Source organism: Aquarana catesbeiana, linkage group LG06 (genome assembly GCF_042186555.1).
Source record: "Aquarana catesbeiana isolate 2022-GZ linkage group LG06, ASM4218655v1, whole genome shotgun sequence".
Taxonomy (NCBI): Eukaryota; Metazoa; Chordata; class Amphibia; order Anura; family Ranidae; genus Aquarana; species Aquarana catesbeiana.
In genome coordinates this window covers 263,366,618-263,384,907 of record NC_133329.1, presented here as the reverse complement: position 1 = coordinate 263,384,907, position 18,290 = coordinate 263,366,618, and the positions used below count along the sequence as shown (strand labels likewise).

The 18,290-nt window shown below is 41.3% G+C and overlaps 1 protein-coding gene across 2 annotated transcripts in view; it reads left to right on the top strand.

The window, feature by feature from the left end:
- BMPR2 (bone morphogenetic protein receptor type 2) overlaps positions 1-18,290 on the top strand; it is a 304,173-nt gene that overhangs the window by 208,943 nt on the left and 76,940 nt on the right. For both annotated transcript variants that reach the window (XR_012244982.1, XM_073633288.1), the window contains exons 4-5: positions 11,109-11,219; positions 14,912-15,003. Coding sequence is in view for 1 of the 2 variants with exons in the window: in XM_073633288.1 (XP_073489389.1) it covers positions 11,109-11,219; positions 14,912-15,003 (203 nt within the window). In the remaining variant the exon portion in view is untranslated. The remainder of the gene's footprint in view (positions 1-11,108; positions 11,220-14,911; positions 15,004-18,290) is intronic.

Sequence of the window (18,290 nt, the reverse complement as noted above, 5' to 3'; positions counted from 1 at the left end):
TTTCTAATAATTATTTTTAACTCCATCCCACTCAAGGATCGGTAATCATGTGACCATTGAGACTGCCTGTCACAATAGTCACATGATCAGAGGCCGGTACCGTTGACTATTGATCCTTAGTGGGCACCAAAAGCTGTGTGCACAGTGAGCACACTCTTGGCATAGAATCATCGGCCACCAAGCAGGCATGTACTGGCCATCGGGACTACCGGGAGATTCCCGGTGGGCCGATGGCTCAGTGGGCCAGTCAGGTGCAGTCCTGGAACTCTCTGACAGTGAGTGATCGCAATTTCACTCCTGTCAGGAGGAGCAGCTTCCGTCATATGCTCGAGAGAGCATTAGGCTTTCTGCTCCCTCCAGCCTGCAGGGGGAGATAGACCAACGGTAGACTTTCCTTCCTCTCTCCCCATCACTTGTGATCACATGACTGGAGAGAGGAACGAGAAGCTGCCTTCAAAACTGTGAGTACATGTGGGAGGGGGAGGAGAGGGAGGACACACTGATGTGAAGGGGGCTGCTGGTGGGGGCTCTCTGATGTGAAGGGCTTCTGATGGGGACACACTGATGTGAAGGGAGCTGCTGGTGGGCGCTCTCTGATGGTGACTCTGATGTGAAGTGGGCTGCTGGTGGGGACTCTGATGTGAAGTGGGCTGCTGGTGGGCACTCTGATGTGAAGGGGGCTGCTGGTGGGGGCTCTGATGTGAAGGGGGCTGCTGGTGGGGACTCTGAGGTGAAGGGGGCTGCTGGTGGGGACTCTGAGGTGAAGGGGGCTGCTGGTAGGGACTCTGATGTGAAGTGGGCTGCTGGTGGGGACTCTGATGTGAAGTGGGCTGCTGGTGGGGACTCTGATGTGAAGGGGACTGCTGGTGGGGACACTGATGTGAAGGGCTGCTGGTGGGGACTCTCTGATGTGAAGGGGGTTGCTGGTGGGGACTCTGATGTAAGGGGGATGCTGTTGGGGACCCTCTGATGTAAGGGGGATGCTGTTGGGGACACTCTGATGTAAGGGGGAGGCTGTTGGGGACACTCTGATGTAAGGGGGACGCTGTTGGGGACACTCTGATGTAAGGGGGACGCTGTTGGGGACACTCTGATGTAAGAGGGACGCTGTTGGGGACACTCTGATGTAAGGGGGACACTGTTGGGGACACTCTGATGTAAGGGGGACACTGTTGGGGACACGCTGATGTAAGGGGGATGCTGTTGGGGACACTCTGATGTAAGGGGGATGCTGTTGGGGACACTCAAAATTAAAGTGGGCCGGTCATGAGGAAGTCCAGGGGTAAAAAATTTTTGTCCCAGTTCAGCCCTGCCACCAAGTGACACATATGTGTGGTGCCACCACAGATATGTGTTTTACGCGTGACAACAGATTATTATATATAATTTATTACATTTTGTGTGGGCCAAAGAGAATTATCTGTTTTTTTGGGGTTTTTTTTCGAATCTTTGCCCTGCAAAGGCTGCCAACTAGTCTTCCAGGCTGCCTAGGATACAGTATGACTTTTAAGGTTCTATATTCAATTATAAATTTAAAGACAATGAATCACTGTTCAGCAATAATTAGATATATCCTTCTTGTTTTGTCGCGTTTGTGCTCCACAATGTCTTGAAACACCTGTATGTACAAATTTTAACTTTCTTTATGAACAGCACTTTCTGAGAGCACTTACCATTTTTTGAATGTAACTCGGCAAGAATGGTACAGTTTCCGTGAACTTGATTGTGCATTAATAGCCTTGGGTTGATCACAGCTCTTGATGTACCCTTCAGAAGTGAAAGAATACTTATGGACCATAAGATCAGTTCAGTTTCCATTCATTCATGTTTGAGATTTGAAACTTAACTTAGATTACTTTCAAATAGCCATTTCTTCAATGAAACACAAGAAATTATATTTTGGTACTAATACAAATATAATAAACAATCCCACTTTCAGTGCAACTTAGATCATACAAGTATATTTTGGAACACAGTAGTGGCTAGGGTCAAATTTCTGCAAAGCCAACATAGGCTGAGGTCTAGGACAGTAGGTCTTCCAGGAGTGTCACATAGCTACCCACACATATAGGGGATTTACTAAGATTGGAGTGTGCAAAATCTGGTCCAGCTCTGCATAGAAACCCATCAGCTTCCAGGTTTTGTTGTCAAAGCTTTACTGAACAAGCTGAAGTTAGAAGCTGATTGGTTACTATGCACAGCTGCTCAAGTTTTAGTAAACCTTCCCCATCATATTGCTGTCAGTAATATGTTTTTTTGAATAAAACAGGCTGCAGACTGCTGCCAATGCCTGTGCTTTAATCGTACTGAATCCTTATTGTTGCTGTCCCTGCACCATTTGCGTGTTTTGTATTGGGTGTAGTAATGTGTATTATATCTGAAATTTAAGGCAACTTAGTCATTGAACAAAAAAGATATATTAAAGCACTGCCACACTCTCAGAGCCTGCTGGAACTTAGGCAATCACCAGGTGAAACTGAAGGAAAAAAACACTAATGCAGGTACCACATTTAATGTTAAGCCGCAATATATCAAATATTTTCTTTTGAGTTTAGATATGCTTTAAGGTGGCCATAGATATGAGAGCAGAATGGGCAGATGACACATCCATGTCCTCTCAGTTTAGGCAGAATGGACACAGACCGAGCACGCTCTGTTCTATGAGCAGCTGGGAGTAAACGGACTCTGCTGTCTGTTCACACACAACTGCCCTCCGATCTGATCTGCCTAGAGAGATGAGGAAGGATCCCCTTTCGTTTTTCTTTAGTGGACCAGGTCAGTGGTAAGCGGGTGCAAACAGAGACAAGTCTGTGTACACCACCGGTCCATAGGGGTGAATGGACTGTCCAATCAGGTCCGCCTGAAAAACTGACAGACAGACCTGATCAGACCCTTTGTGGGAAAGCCTTCAAAGACTGTGATGTCATAGACTACTTGGCCAATTTTTCATTCTACCATCTCCATGTTCTACAACATGGGCTAAGGCATGTTTGAATCCTAGTCCAAACCATGAGCTATCCCGCCAGGAAGCTGTCACTGCACAAAGCTAACCAGGCATTACCCACCCCGCAGCTGCATGTGTACACCTCCCCATGTATATGTGTGGCTGTGGGGTGGGGAATGCCTTGACAGCTTATGATTGGTTTTGCAAACTGACATTTTACTGGTAGGATAGCTCAGGTTGGTTCGGTCTGGGATCGGAACATACCTAAGCTCATCCCTATTCAACAATATTTGACTACATCATATATATATAGGCATATATGTTTCAAAGCCATTGTTTTGTATAACTTAGGATATGTCACTCAAATATGCATTTTCAGATGCCAGCACAGTGCTGTAATCTTTCTTCAACCAGCCATCAGATAACCCAAATGTCCTCATCAAGCAATTTCCTTCCTAATTGTTTCCTTTGTGTTATTATTTGGGATTTCTGGAATGGGGAAAAGCCAAACAGTCTGGAGCCAAGAACACTTGGCTGTGTTGCTACAATGTGTTTGTACCTCCCGCAACATAATTGTCTCCCCACCTTATCACCCCTGCTTGCGTTTTTTCTTTCCATGACCAAATGTGTCAGTCTCAAGGATTGTTTTTTTAATTGCAGATAATTGCAAAATATTATTCTAGATTGGAGTGGGTGACTCTTTACAGAAAAATAAAATGAATGATATTCTACAACTACACAGATTTAAGTTGCATTTTAAATATCTCTTTCAATTTCTGTAATTATAATGAATTTCCTAACTGTGATGTAAAATACATTTTTTGTTTATTTTTGATTTCTCATTAAAGGGAATATATAGTGGTTGTGTACATATTAACTTTCTTTGTTTAGTATGGTCAGGGGCTTAAAAATGACAATTCAAAAATAAATTGTCTTTTTTTGACAAATTTAAGTAAATGTAAACTATTGTACACAAATATCATGTAGCCTTGTAACCAGACATCATGTGCAGCTAGAGGCTCTATTTTGCATGTTTTGCTCTCTTTTATTGTTAAAGCCTACAATTAGATAATGAAAAAAAATCAGCACAAGGCCCATAACATTTAATGCAATGTGTCCCTTGTGCTGGTGCCTGCTGTCATAGTGCAAAATCCTAAGTCTTCCCAACTATGCCTGGCCTTTCCACTCCCTCCTCCATTTATAGCTTCTGTGCCTGCCCTTTCTACCTTCTCTTCCATTCATAGCTTCTATAAACGGAGGAGAGGGCAAAAAGGACTAACATAGTCAGCACTCATGATAAGTGCCTGTCACAGATCCAATGCTGGTCTTAACTCCTGCAGCAACAGAGGTTTATGGCTGTCTGGGTATGGAAGGGTGATAGAAAATTTCAGATTTCTATGATGACAACTGACACCAGCACAGGGGACATGTCACATTAAATGCACGTAATGTCCCTTGCTGAAAAAAAAGACCAAAACATAGGCTTTAACACCCTGTTGTTTACCAAGTTCTATAACTTAAGTTGAAATTTGCTCACACAAGTTAATTAGTTACGAGAGTTACTCATCACTTATCAGATGACACTTTGTAAGGTTTCAAACAGTGTGATCTTGATGGCAAGCAGCTACACTCTCTATTTAGATAACTGTAACTGTTATCAGACTGGTAATGGATGGCTTAAGGTGCATTCATTAATTAATGTTAGGCAGCCTGTATACAGTATGTGGCTTCCTTGCACTTGCACAGTATTGTGCCCTGCAGTCCCAGGAAAAGCGTAGTGGACAGGTATATTATCAATCTGTTAGCTGTCACCACTAACACGATGCTGGAGGGCTTTTGAAAAATGTAGTTTATCATTTCAGTTACACTTTATAATTTTGCATTCAGAACTGGAGAGTGGAAGAGGGATGCAGAGCTTTAAAAAATGCAGAATGACAGCAGGGAATTATGGAGAATCAAAATCTCAGTCCCGTGGAGTGCTGACAGCTGTCAAAATGCTAAATTCACCTTTTCTGCAAAGCAAAGAACCCCTGTATACCACCTAATATAGTACATACAAAAAGCATTTAGTTCTGCTCACTTTTGCAGTACAGTTAGAAAAATATTGGAAAGGAGGAAAAAAAGGGAAAAATTCAGGAGCACCTCGTCCCAGAAAATAATTTTAGAAAAAATATGGGCTTTGAGGCCATGGAATGGCCCCAGGGACTTTTAAATGGTGCTGGGGTCAATGAGGTAGAGAATGTAAGATAAAACAATTCTTTTATTTAACAATGTTTAAAAAAACAGACATTGACCTAAGACAAACATTTAGAAATAAATTTACAAAGTAAATACAAAATACAAAAATTTCATGGATACAGAGATTAATACCACTCTCTCAACATGTTTTGCTTTCCTAAGCTTCTTCAGGAGATATATTGTGGTATTATGATCAGCTATAAAAGTAAAAAAGATATATGTAAAGATAAGAATTACATGTCTGCTAATAAATTTCGAATCATAAATTGTTATTGGTTTAATCATAACGGGGAAAACAATTAATAATAAAAATATATATACAGATGAATCAAAAAAATATATATATGTATATACATGTATGACAATTAATAAATGAGAAAAAAAAAATATATATAATTACAAACACCACATAATACATCTCATCACAAATTTCTTTTGGATCTTACCCGTAGAGAGAAAAATATAATGAGAAGTAGATTTGTGCTTGAACGATGTTTTGCTCTTCAGTCTGAGCCTCATTGAAAAGGCATGCAGAGAGGAATAAAGATTTTTTTTTTTTTTTTTTCTCATTTATTAATTGTCATACATGTATATACATATATATATTTTTTTGATTCATCTGTATATATATTTTTATTATTAATTGTTTTCCCCGTTATGATTAAACCAATAACAATTTATGATTCGAAATTTATTAGCAGACATGTAATTCTTATCTTTACATATATCTTTTTTACTTTTATAGCTGATCATAATACCACAATATATCTCCTGAAGAAGCTTAGGAAAGCGAAACATGTTGAGAGAGTGGTATTAATCTCTGTATCCATGAAATTTTTGTATTTTGTATTTACTTTGTAAATTTATTTCTAAATGTTTGTCTTAGGTCAATGTCTGTTTTTTTAAACAGTGTTAAATAAAAGAATTGTTTTATCTTACATTCTCTACCTCATTGACCCCAGCACCATTTAAAAGTCCCTGGGGCCATTCCATGGCCTCAAAGCCCATATTTTTTCTAAAATTGCAGTACAGTTAGTTTACCGTTTTATAGATTGACCTTACTTGCACAATGTACCCCAAAATGCTGGAAGACACAGGGAAAGGGTTCCAGAAATGTTTGATTACAAGCTAGCAAGCACCTATGCAAAACACATAGTAATTCACTTTTACAAATCTTATTTCAATTCAACATCCACATGTTAGCTTAACACATTTTGAATGCTTCAAACATCTTCATCAGGAACACATGTGCACAGATTCAGTATAGGAAAACCCAGTAGTGTAAAATCAAAAGTTTCCATACAGTTTGCTGGAGTGGAAATTCTCAAATCCAGAAGGGGACAGCTGAAGTCCAAAAGGTGTAATAAACCTCCAATATAGTCCTCCACTTTTTTTAAATAAAAAGCAAAGAGCTTCAAAGATAAAGAGCAAAATAAGCATGCAAGAATCCAAATCAGTTCTGGTTTGGAGTTCAATCCTGCCATCCATAAAGGAGATGCAACAGCATGCCCAGATCCTTGACCACAATAGCAATATATGTATTCCTGGGTAGTTTAATAATCAACAGATCAAGATAAGATAATCCTTTCTAATGAGTAAAGGTTTGCACATTCTTCAAAATGTAGCTTACAACATCATATCCTAACTAAAACAGCCTTTTACCTCTAGTATTAAATTTCTTCTGCATTTGAGTGAACATGCCCTTTAATAATAGCCATGCATTTTATGACTTTATTCTGAGGGTTATCCAGAGGAAAAACTTCTCCATCACCACATTACTCAGTGGTGACTGCCATAATATGTGACATTGACTGTTATAGAAAGGATTATACAATTGAACACTAGAGTCTATCTTGACTACAGTAAGAAATAGGTCATTCCTTGGTGTACATCTTATATTTCTTATCAGCATATACAATATGAAATGATAGCTTTGGCAATATGGTGTACAGTGCTTTGAAAAAGTATTCACCCCCTTGGCTTTTTACCTATTTTGTTACATTACAGCCTTTGGTTCAATTTTTTTTTTAATCTGAATTATATGTGATGGATCAGAACACAATAGTCTAAGTTGGTGAAGTAAAATTAGAAAAATATACACTTAAAACTATTTTTCAGAAATAAAAAAATGATAATTGGCACGTGCGTATGTATTTATCCCCTTTTTATTAAGCCCATAAAAAGCTCTGGTGCAACCATTTACCTTCAGAAGTCACATAATTTGTGAAATGATGTCCACATGTGTGCAATCTTAAGTGTCACAGGATATTTCATTGCATATACACACCTTTTTGAAAGGCCCCAGAAGCTGCAACACCTAAGCAAGAGGCACCACTAACCAAACACTGCCATGAAGACCAAGCAACTCTACAAACAAGTAAGGGACAATGTTGTCAGGGTTAGGTTATAAAAAAATATCCAAATCTTTGATGATCCCTAGGAGCACCATCAAATCTATCATAACCAAACGGAAAGAACATGGCACAACAGCAAACCTGAAAAGAGACGGCCGCACACCAAAACTCATGGACCGGGCAAGGAGGGCATTAATCAGAGAGGCAGCACAGAGACCTAAGGTAACCCTGGAGGAGCTGCAGAGTTCCACAGCAGAGACTGGAGTATCTGTACGTAGGACAACAATAAGCCGTACACTTCATAGAGTTGGGCTTTATGGCAGAGTAGCCAGAAGAAAGCCATTACTTTCAGCAAAAAACAAAATGGCACATTTTGAGTTTGCGAAAAGGCATGTGGGAGACTCCCAAAATGTATGGAGGAAGGTGCTCTGGTCTGATAAGACTAAAAATGAACTTTTTGGCCATCAAAGAAAATGCTATGTCTGGCGCAAACCCAACACATCACATCACCCAAAGAACACCATCCCCACAGCGAAACATGGTGGCTGCATCATGCTGTGGGGATCTTTTTCAGCAGTCTGGACTGGAAAACTGGTCAGAGTTGAGGGAAAGAAGGATGGTGCTAAATACAGGGATATTCTTGAGCAAAACCTGTACCACTCTGTGTGCGATTTGAGGCTAGGATGGAGGTTCACCTTCCAGCAGGACAATGACCCCAAACACACTACACTGCTAAAGCAACACTTGAAGGGAAACATGTTAATGAGTTGAAATGGCCTAGTCAAAGCCCAGACCTCAATCCAATAGAAAATGTGTGGTCAGACTTAAAGATTGCTGTTCTCAAGCGCAAACCATCCAACTTGAAGGAGCTGGAGCAGTTTTGCAAGGAGGAATGGGCAAAAATCCCAGTCGTAAGATGTGTCAAGCTCATAGAGACTTATCCAAAGCGACTTGGAGCTGTGATGGCCGCAAAAGGTGGCTTTACAAAGTATTGACTTTAGGGAGGTGAATAGTTATGCACATTGACTTTTTCTGTTATTTTGTCCTATATGTTGTTTGCTTCACAATTAAAAAAAAAAAAAACATCTTCAAAGTTGTGGGCATGTTCTGTAAATTAAATTATGCAAATCCTCAAACGATCCATGTTAATTCCAGGTTGTGAGGGAAAAAAACACGAAAAATGTCAAGGGGGGTGAATACTTTTGCAAGGCACTCTATGTTGGAATTCGTCTTTAAATATGTAATAATATTGATTTTTTTTTTTTAAACACAATTATAAGTTGTTTCAATTTGTTTAAGGAACTGCCGCATGTACAGTTCCATGATTTTGTAATATACTCTAGTTGTACACAGAAGGGAGAAAGTTGGGAATAGGGAGTAAACAGAGTACAATTGTACTAAACATAATATACAGCTTAAGGTAGTATAGTTGATGCCAAGTGGCATCATGGGTCATGTAATCTCAAATCCAGATATTGTTTATGCAAAAGAGTATTTGGGTTTTGTGGAGAGTATTTTGAAGTGTCCAGTGTAACTAGAGATATTCGCTTTTATGGAGCATCAGACAGTTTCAGGAATTTCAAGGTCCCTTTAATGGTCTTCATTGAGTACCAGGTTGTGTGTCAAAATAGAAGCAAAATGGATCTGAAATCCTGTTTGCAGAAAGAATAGATTATGAACGTAAGTCACCTGCAGAAGAATTTTTCTGTGAAGTTTGACTTTATTTAGCTCTGCGTCAATGTTTTCCTTTCACATTAGAGTCTTAATAGCCCTCATACATTTATTCATTATACATAGGGATATACCATTCAGGCACAGAGAATCCCCCTTACTCTAACTTTAATAGAGATGTGGATGAATTGCCGCACATACTATGGGCTTCCCCAAACTGTTTCGGTACTGGTAGGACATTATAAATCGTATCAACGGCGAGGTTGATTTACTAAAGGCAAATATACTGTGCACTGCAAGTGCAGTTTCTCTAGATCTGAGGGGAAGCTCTGAAATGAGGGGAGGCTCTGCTGATTTCTATCATCCAATCGTGTGCAAGCAAAAATGTTAGTTTTTTGTCCTTGCATGTGATTGGGTGTTCTTTGCAAAGTGAAGCTTTACCTCATTTACTAAGCTCTGACACAAGTGCACTTCCAGTGCACAGTATATTAGCCTTTGGTAAATCAACCCCAATGTCTTTAGTGTGCACAGAATATCCCCATAACCTGCATTTTGGGATACTTAGAGGTACCAGAAGATAATAATTTACTAATGTTAGCGATTAGCCAAATCTCACCCCTAGTCAAAAAACTGTTGATACTTGGGTTAAAGAAGCCAACTTAGATTATATAAGTGAACTTACCAACATGACTACCAGAACAAGTTTGAAGAATTAAGGTCAGAATGGCTGAATACACCCGAATTGGCACCAATAGTTATGATCTGAGATAGGCTGCTAAGGTAGCGTCCTACTTATATGACTGTATGTCTGGAGGGGAATTGATATCAAGAAAAAACAGCACTCGTCAAGACAGTGCAATCTCCTATGTAATGTACTGAAATTCAAAAGTTACATAAAAAACATTATTATGATATAATTTTAATCAGCAGAATTTGTTTGTTATATTTTATGGTAAAAATATAGGGGTGAGCAAATAATGTAAATGCTGCTTTGGAAAAAATGATACCTTTTTAAAATGTTTTATTTTAATTTAATATATCAAGGAAATAAAAATGTGTCCTAATTTAGAAACAGAATAATGATTGCTCTCCGTATTAAGAAATAATATCTATTAAACTATAAACAAAACAGTTAAATAGTGACAGCAGCACTCACTGAACACCCTCATACAGATAGAACAAATAAGCAAAATGATTGTGTTGCGCTATCAAAATGGTAATACATCAGTGATTCAACTCAATACCATACAGTATATATGAATAGTGCATCATGTGAAAATAAATTATTTAAAAGTGTTCAAAGACAATATCGTAATAAAGTGCACAGTGCAAAATCAGTCCATAAATAACATGATCAGTGCAAGATAATTTTTGAGCTGTGTATGTTTCCCCAGTCCTCTTTTGTAAACGTACACCACTCCACACCCGAGTAAGCACCCAACTCACAAACTGCTTACCAACAGGTAAGACCTCAGAGATGGAGGCCTGGCTGCACTTTTTGGGGGAAATCCCTGCTGGGATGGATGACACAGTAAAAGGGCTTCCAAAACAATCCGCAAAAGGAGCTCAGGAAGATACAAAGATAAAGGAGGAACTCACTGTGTAGTAATGTAAAACTTCACCAGTTTATTAAAATAGAAAGCTACTCACACAGTGCAGGTAAAATCAAGCATGTAGACAGATAAACACAGTCGCCACCCTGGCGGACGTGATTATGTCACCCTTGGGTGGAGCTACAGCAGTGACGTAATCACACCCGAGACATCACTGAAACATAAAAATGCTATGGGGCTCAGGGGATTTAAGGAGAAAATATCAGAGAACTCAAGTGGTTAAATTTGTTTTAGAAATACATGTTTAATGTAGTGCAAGATAACAGTTGTTTATTTTCTTTCTTTCAGGTCCTAATGGCTGGATGCACCGTGAAATGACTATAATAATTGCCCTGGCTTCTGTGTCTGTCGTAGCTGTGCTTATTGTTTTTTTCTTCTTTGGATATAGGATATTCGGAGGTATGTAATACTTTGTCATATACCATTGTATAACATATTTTAATTTGTCATCACAGTTTTTGTTTATCATCAGATTAAATGTATTATTATTGTGTTTTCTCTTTGCCCCCTGCTACAGAGAAGGGTCAGGGTCATTGGACTCATAAGAGGTTGTTAGGGCCCCCCTTATGTTTCAGCAATGTGTAGTCATGAAGGAGAGACATCGGGTACAAACAAGCCCTTTTGTCAGGTGGTAGAAACAACGAGCAGGTAAATTAAAGACGCTGCTCAGTTGGTGGCCACAAAGTCCTCTTTTGCCATAACATTTGTTATTTTTTAGCATTGAAAGCCAATGAGTGCATAAAGTGTTTCTAAAGCCCAAACATTTTTTACTTAATGCATTCCCTGCATTAACCACTTGAGCCCCGGAAGAATTTACCCCCTTCATGAACCAGAGCACTTTTTGCGATTCAGCACTGCATCGCTTTAACTAACAATTGCGCGGTCGTGCGACGTGGTTCCAAAACAAGATTGATGTCCTTTTTTCCCACAAATAGAGCTTTCTTTTTGGTGGTATTTTTGCGCTATAAACAAAAAAAATAACGTCAATTTTGAAAAAAACACGTTATTTTTTACTTTTTGCTACAATAAATATCCCCAAAAAATATTTAAAAAAACATTTTTTTTCCTCAGTTTAGGCCGATACGTATTCTTCTACATATTTTTGGCAAAAAAAAATCGCAATAGGCGTTTATTGATTGGTTTGCGCAAACGATATAGCGTCTACAAAATAGGGGATAGTTTTATGGCATTTTTATTGATAATTTTTTTTTTTTACTAGTAATGGCGGCGATCAGCAATTTTTATCGTGACTGCGACATTATGGCGGACACATCGGACAATTTTGACACATTTTTGGGACCATTGGCATTAATACAGCGATCAATGCTAAAAAATTGCATTGATTACTGTAAAAATGTCGCTGGCAGTGAAGGGGTTAACCACTAGGTGGCGCTGTAGGGGTTAAGTGTGTCCTAGGGAGTGATTCTAACTGTGGGGGGGAGGGGCTGTGTGTGACACGTCACTGATCACCGCTCCCGATTACAGGGAGAGCTGATCAGTGACAGTGTCACTAGACAGAACGGGGAGAAGCTTGTTTACATTAGCCTCTCCCCGTTCTTCCTCACCGTGAGACGATCGCTGGTATCCCCGTGGACATCGGGTCCACGGGACTCGCGGTCACGGAGCTCCCGGCGGGCACGCGCCTGCGAGCCGCCTCTTAAAGGGCAAGGTACAGGTACATTAATCTGCCTGTACATGCCCTTCTGCCGCAATATATCTGCGTGAGACGGTTAAGGTAAAAAATATTTAGGTAGCAGTATGCCCTCCCCCTATACTTACCTGAGTCCTCACTTGATCCAGCTTTGTGCCCATCTGTAGCGGTTCTCCTTGCCCTCACAAGCTTTGCTGAGGCCATCAGTCAAATCCTGTGATGAGGGAGCAGGGCTGAGCTGTGGGGTCTGTGTCTATGGACGCATGAAGCACAGCTCGCGATTGAGCCCGCAGGTGTGCCACAATAGAAAGCAGCTTCCTATGATGGCATACCGAGAAGAGGAGGAGTCAGGAGCACTAGCAGGGAACCTGAGAAGAGGATCAGGGCAGCTCTGTGCAGTTCCACTGAACAGAGAAGGTAAATATATCATGTTTGTTTAAAATAATTGTAAAGTCATTTTTTTAAATATCACATGACTGTAAATAATGATCATTATGGCAGATGAGAAATACATTCTAGCTTAACTGAGCCTGTTTATTTTGTACATGATGCTGAGATATGTGAACAGCAATTTGTGGTTTCTATACAATTAGCAGTCACTTCAGGTACCAATCTACTAGTGGACAGGACCCATCTTTGCCTTTAGAACATCTTGATGCCAAAGCCACTACTATTCATCTAACAGTTAAACGATTGAGGCAGAGCTTAGTGCTATGAGGAGTGGGCCTTAATCTTGAATTAGGCAGAAACTGAGGCACCCATAGCCTCAGTCTAGAATCCAAAAGGACACAACACAGATGGAGGGATTGATCTGAATACTAACAAAAGTGCATGCAGTCAACAGAAGGTGCCTTCCTTTCAGCATCATTCTTTTCCTGGAAAGTTTTATGCTCCCCATGTTACCCCCTTCTCTCACATAATCGGATAATTTTAATTACTTTTCCTAAAATACATTTTTGAGGAAATACACCCCAGTACTCCCTGGTTTCTCATTGTCATGTACCTTGTGGCTGAGCCTGATGTGCAGAGGGAAGGCCTCTCATACAGCCCCAGCTCTGAGACCACTGATGTTGCAACAATGGCCACGAGAGCCCGGCGAGGTATGAGTGCCTGTGTAGTCTTTCGCTGGAAGTAGTGATGTGTAGCAGGTGCATCACCAGAGTGGACCAGATAGCTGATACAGCGGATGTCACCAGGAACAGCAGACCCTGGGCTGATGGACAGCAGGCAGCAGTAGACAGTGGCTGATATCAGGTACAGGAAGACGGGTGGCCCACAGTAGAGGTAGCTCCAGTGGAAGCTAGGCAGATGCACGCAGGGCACCTGGATGCGTGGTCAGACAAGCCAGGTCAGCAAAACACAGTCAGATACAGACATTGACGACAGGCAAGGAATAGAAATGATACAGGCAGAAGTTGGCCACATGAGATCAGGCAGATGGGCAGAAGTCAGAGCAAAGTCCAGAGACAAGCCAAGGTCAGAGCAGGTGGCGTTTAAGCGAAGTCAGGAGCAAGCTGGGTCAAACACAGAAGTCAGCAGAATTAGATAGCAGGGATCTCCAAACTAAGTCCCTCCAGCTGTTGCGGAACTACACATCCTATGAGGCATTGTAAAACTCTGACATTCACAGACATGACTAGGCATAATGGGAATTGTAGTTCCTGAACAACTGGAGGACCATAGTAGACCATAGTTTGGAGATCCCTGAGATACAGAAACACAGGTAAAGCTACAGATCAGACAGCAATGGACTAGTGCAGCTACTGCACTTATAAAGGCCATTTGGTGCCAGTGTCAATGACGAATATGTCCATGCATGCGCATAGGTGTTCGCGTGCACCTGTGCCCGACAAGACGTGCACCCACAGGACCGCACTTGCGCATTTGCCTCGAAACTTGAGCTGTGCTATGGCCTGCACGCCCTGACACTCTTCCTGGCAAGAATGATGTATTTGTTGTCCACAGCCTCCTAGGATACCCAAGTCACACATCCCGAGAGGTATTCTTCTGTGCATGCACGTTGTCATCAAGGGGGCCAACTGTGTCTTCCTGGTTTATGCAGTCGGCCCCTGATGATTTGCTGTGGCGCAGGTACCTGGAAGAGACAGACAGCCAACTAATGATGGCAAAAGAAGATGGCAGGGTGGGACCAGGTGTGCAGTGGTGGATCTCTACAGGACACTAAGAGGAGGATGTTTAGTCAGACAACAAATGAACATCTCCCCCCCCCCATATCTACATACTTCTTTGCATCTTGAAGTTCATTAATGATTAGTCAGACAACAAATGAACCTTCCCCCCATATCTATATATTTGTTTGCATCTACAACCAGGTTTACTTATTGAGATAATCACAATGCATAGGCAAATGCTAAGTAGCCAAAATTAAGCAAAGTATGTTAAGTGCCTCTTTTGTGTGTATTTTTTTTTTTTTTTTCAGAAGATCGCAAGCAAGGTCTGCATAGTATGAATATGATGGAAGCTGCAACATCAGAACCGTCTTTAGATTTGGATAACCTTAAGTTATTAGAGGTAAAACATAACTTTTTTGCAGTTCAACTGCAAATATCTGTAATGTGAGAACCATGGCAAGTAGAGATTAATAATCTATTCAGTGACTGACAGATGGCAGATCTATGCTAGTAAAACCAGAGAGAGGTTTTGTCATTGAATGTGTAATGCAGGCATGTCCAAAATCCGGCCTAGTAATTTGGACATATATGTCTTTTGTGGCCCCCAACGAATCTCCGAGCTCCGGGGCCACAAAAGATATATATTCTGGCTGCCTCTGAAGGGGATTGGGGGGGGGGGAACAAGTGCCATACATACAGGAGAATTTCTCTGCAATAGGAAGTCCCGTCTCCTGCGCTGTCATTGGACGACTGTTCTGTCCATCATAGGAGGCGGGACTTTGTATTAAAGAGGCCACCGAGAGAACAGGAGTTTCTCCTGTATGTAATCTGTTGGCGCTCGTCCCGCCCTCCTCCTTGTCTCCTCCGAGGCTGCAGATGGGCATCGATCAGGCTGCACTGATGACAATGGAGGGGGGGCTGCATTCATGGCAATGGTGAGGGGAGGGCTGCATGCATGGCAATGGTGGGGGGCTGCATTCATGGCAATGGTGGGGGGGCTGCATTCATGGCAATGGTGGGGGGGCTGCATTCATGGCAATGGTGGGGGGGCTGCATTCATGGCAGTGCTGGGGGGCTGCATTCATGGCACTTGTGAGGCTGCAAATGGGCACTGACCCTTATTTTGCTTCACAGTTCTTTATTTTCTCCTGAAACTTCCCTCTTAAAGTGAAGGTGTGTATTATACGCCAATAAATACGGTATATCCAAATAACACGCCCAAGCTCATCTCTTCACAACACACAGCCACAAAGGCCAGAGAATTCTTGTTGGACAGTGTATTAGTGCTCGGACGAACACACTTAGACCAAATTTTAATGGTTCAAAGAATGTCAGGCAAAATGGTCGGCCCTCACGCATGTTCACTTTATTAAATCTAGCCCTTTTGAAAAAAGTTTGGACACCCCTGGTGTAATGTAATGATGTAATTATATTGCACTCCTGACTTACAGAGCACTTGTAACCTTTCACGTATTAGTCAGGCTGGATGCAAATTATGATATTTTCTTTCTGTGACTGTGTGTAGCACGAATAGCTAATTCCTGAAATACCAATTTTCATAGAAACGGCTAGTATCTCTTTCAGCTGTTAGGCCAAAAATGCTTATTTGCATCCTGTCCACTCTTTCCTCTTAAAGAGGAAGTAAAGTCTTTCTTTTTAATTGTACCTACAGGTAAGCCTATAATAAGGCTTACCTATAGGTACTGTAAATAACTCCTAAACTTGCACCATTTAGGTGTTAGATGTTTACTATATACGCCAATGCCATTGGCGCATGCGCTCTGAAGGAACGGCTGCCGTTGCCATTTCTTCAGCACCCTGTGCTGTGACCGACGCCATCTCGGCTCCGTCCAATCACAGCACCGTAGCCCACGAACCCGGAAGAAACTTGGGTGGAAAAATGTCAGCGGTCTCAGCGGTGTGCGGGCGCCGCTGAGAGAGCTTCATTCTAGGGTAAGTATTTCATAATGAGCTAGTGTGCGGTGCATACTAGCTCATTATGCCTTTGTAATGTAGGGTTTTTTTTGTCTTTTTTTTTGGGTTTACAACCACTTTAAGATGGTTACTCATCTGCTTATAGCATGTTGCCTTTGAGCTTATTTGTGTCCAAAAACACAGATTTCCCTAACTCATGTTATGTGTCATAAAGAGGTAGGAACTAAGGCTCCATGTACACGGGATGCTAAGGCAAAGTCCTCTGAACGATTTTTTTTTACACCTTGAAACCGGCGTTTAAAGTGCCTGTTTAGCCGCATTTAGCAGCGTTTTACCCTGTTTGCATCTAGAAGCGTTTAGTTAAGATAACATCATAAGACCCTTTCCCAAGCTCAAAAAACAGTATTATTTAACTATTTCAGCCGTTTTGTGAGACTAGAGTGAGTAGCAGCAGCTGAGAGAGCAGCAGTGTACTTGTATTTAGAGTAACACTTGCCACGTCGCCTGCCACAAGTTACGGATTGTCACTTACCACACATTTTGGATTGTCCACTTGCCACGTCACCTGCCACAAGTTGCGGATTGTCCACTTGCCAGGTCACCTGCCATAAGTTGCGGATTGTCATTTGCCACGTCACCTGCCACAAGTTGTGGATTGTCCACTTGCCAGGTCACCTGCCACAAGTTGCGGATTGTCCACTTGCCAGGTCACCTGCCATAAGTTGCGGATTGTCATTTGCCACGTCACCTGCCACATGCTGCGGATTGTCCACTTGCCACGTCACCTGCCACAAGTTGTTGATTGTCCGCTTGCCACGTCACATGCCATAGGTTGCAGATTGTCCACTTGCCACGTCACCTGCCACATGTTGCGGATTGTCACTTGCCACGTCACCTGCCACAAGTTGCGGATTGTCATTTGCCATGTCACCTGCCACAATTTCCAGATTGTCCATTTGCCACATCACCTGCCACATGTGGATTGTCACTTACCACATCACCTGTCACAAATTGTGGATTGTCATTTGCCACGTCACCTGACACATGTTGCGGATTGTCACTTGCCACGTCATCTGCCACAAGTTGCTTGTTCAAATCTAATAACATATGGGTCAAATTCCAATTATACTTTGGATAACAGAAATGCTAGTGGTGTATTGGATTAGGGTATATAAATGGTCTATGAATCATTGCAAGCAATTACAATTTTTTAAAATATTTTTTTAATGGTTTTTCATCACTTGCCATCATTTTTGAGATTTTTTAATGTAAAAAAAATTGGGCACCTTTAAAAACACTTATAAACGAAAACGCTTACCACGTTTAGTCGCGTTTGGTGTCTGAAATGTGGAAATCTTCGGCGTCTGAACCCATTTTTTTGCTTTCAAAGAAACTCTGTTAAACGCAACTGCCTAAAAATGGCAATAAACGAGACTGTGTACATGGTTACATAGGATAACATTGAATGAGGTCAGGGGTAGTTGAAAAAAGCGTCCAGCTGCCTCTGAACGTACGTTTAGCAGCACCCCGTGTACATGGGGCCTAAGAGAAAGTTAGGTTTACTGCTACAGCTGATGGGGTGTTAAAGTAACCCAACACCATTAAATAGTGGTATGTTTCAAAGGGAAGTGATACCAAATAATAACTGGTAGTTATAGAAGGAATGTTCTCACTTCTAGTTTGTTGAAAGTGGAATTACGTAGATAAACTGCATACCTAAAATGTTTTTCTACCTTGTTTGTGGGTGTTTAA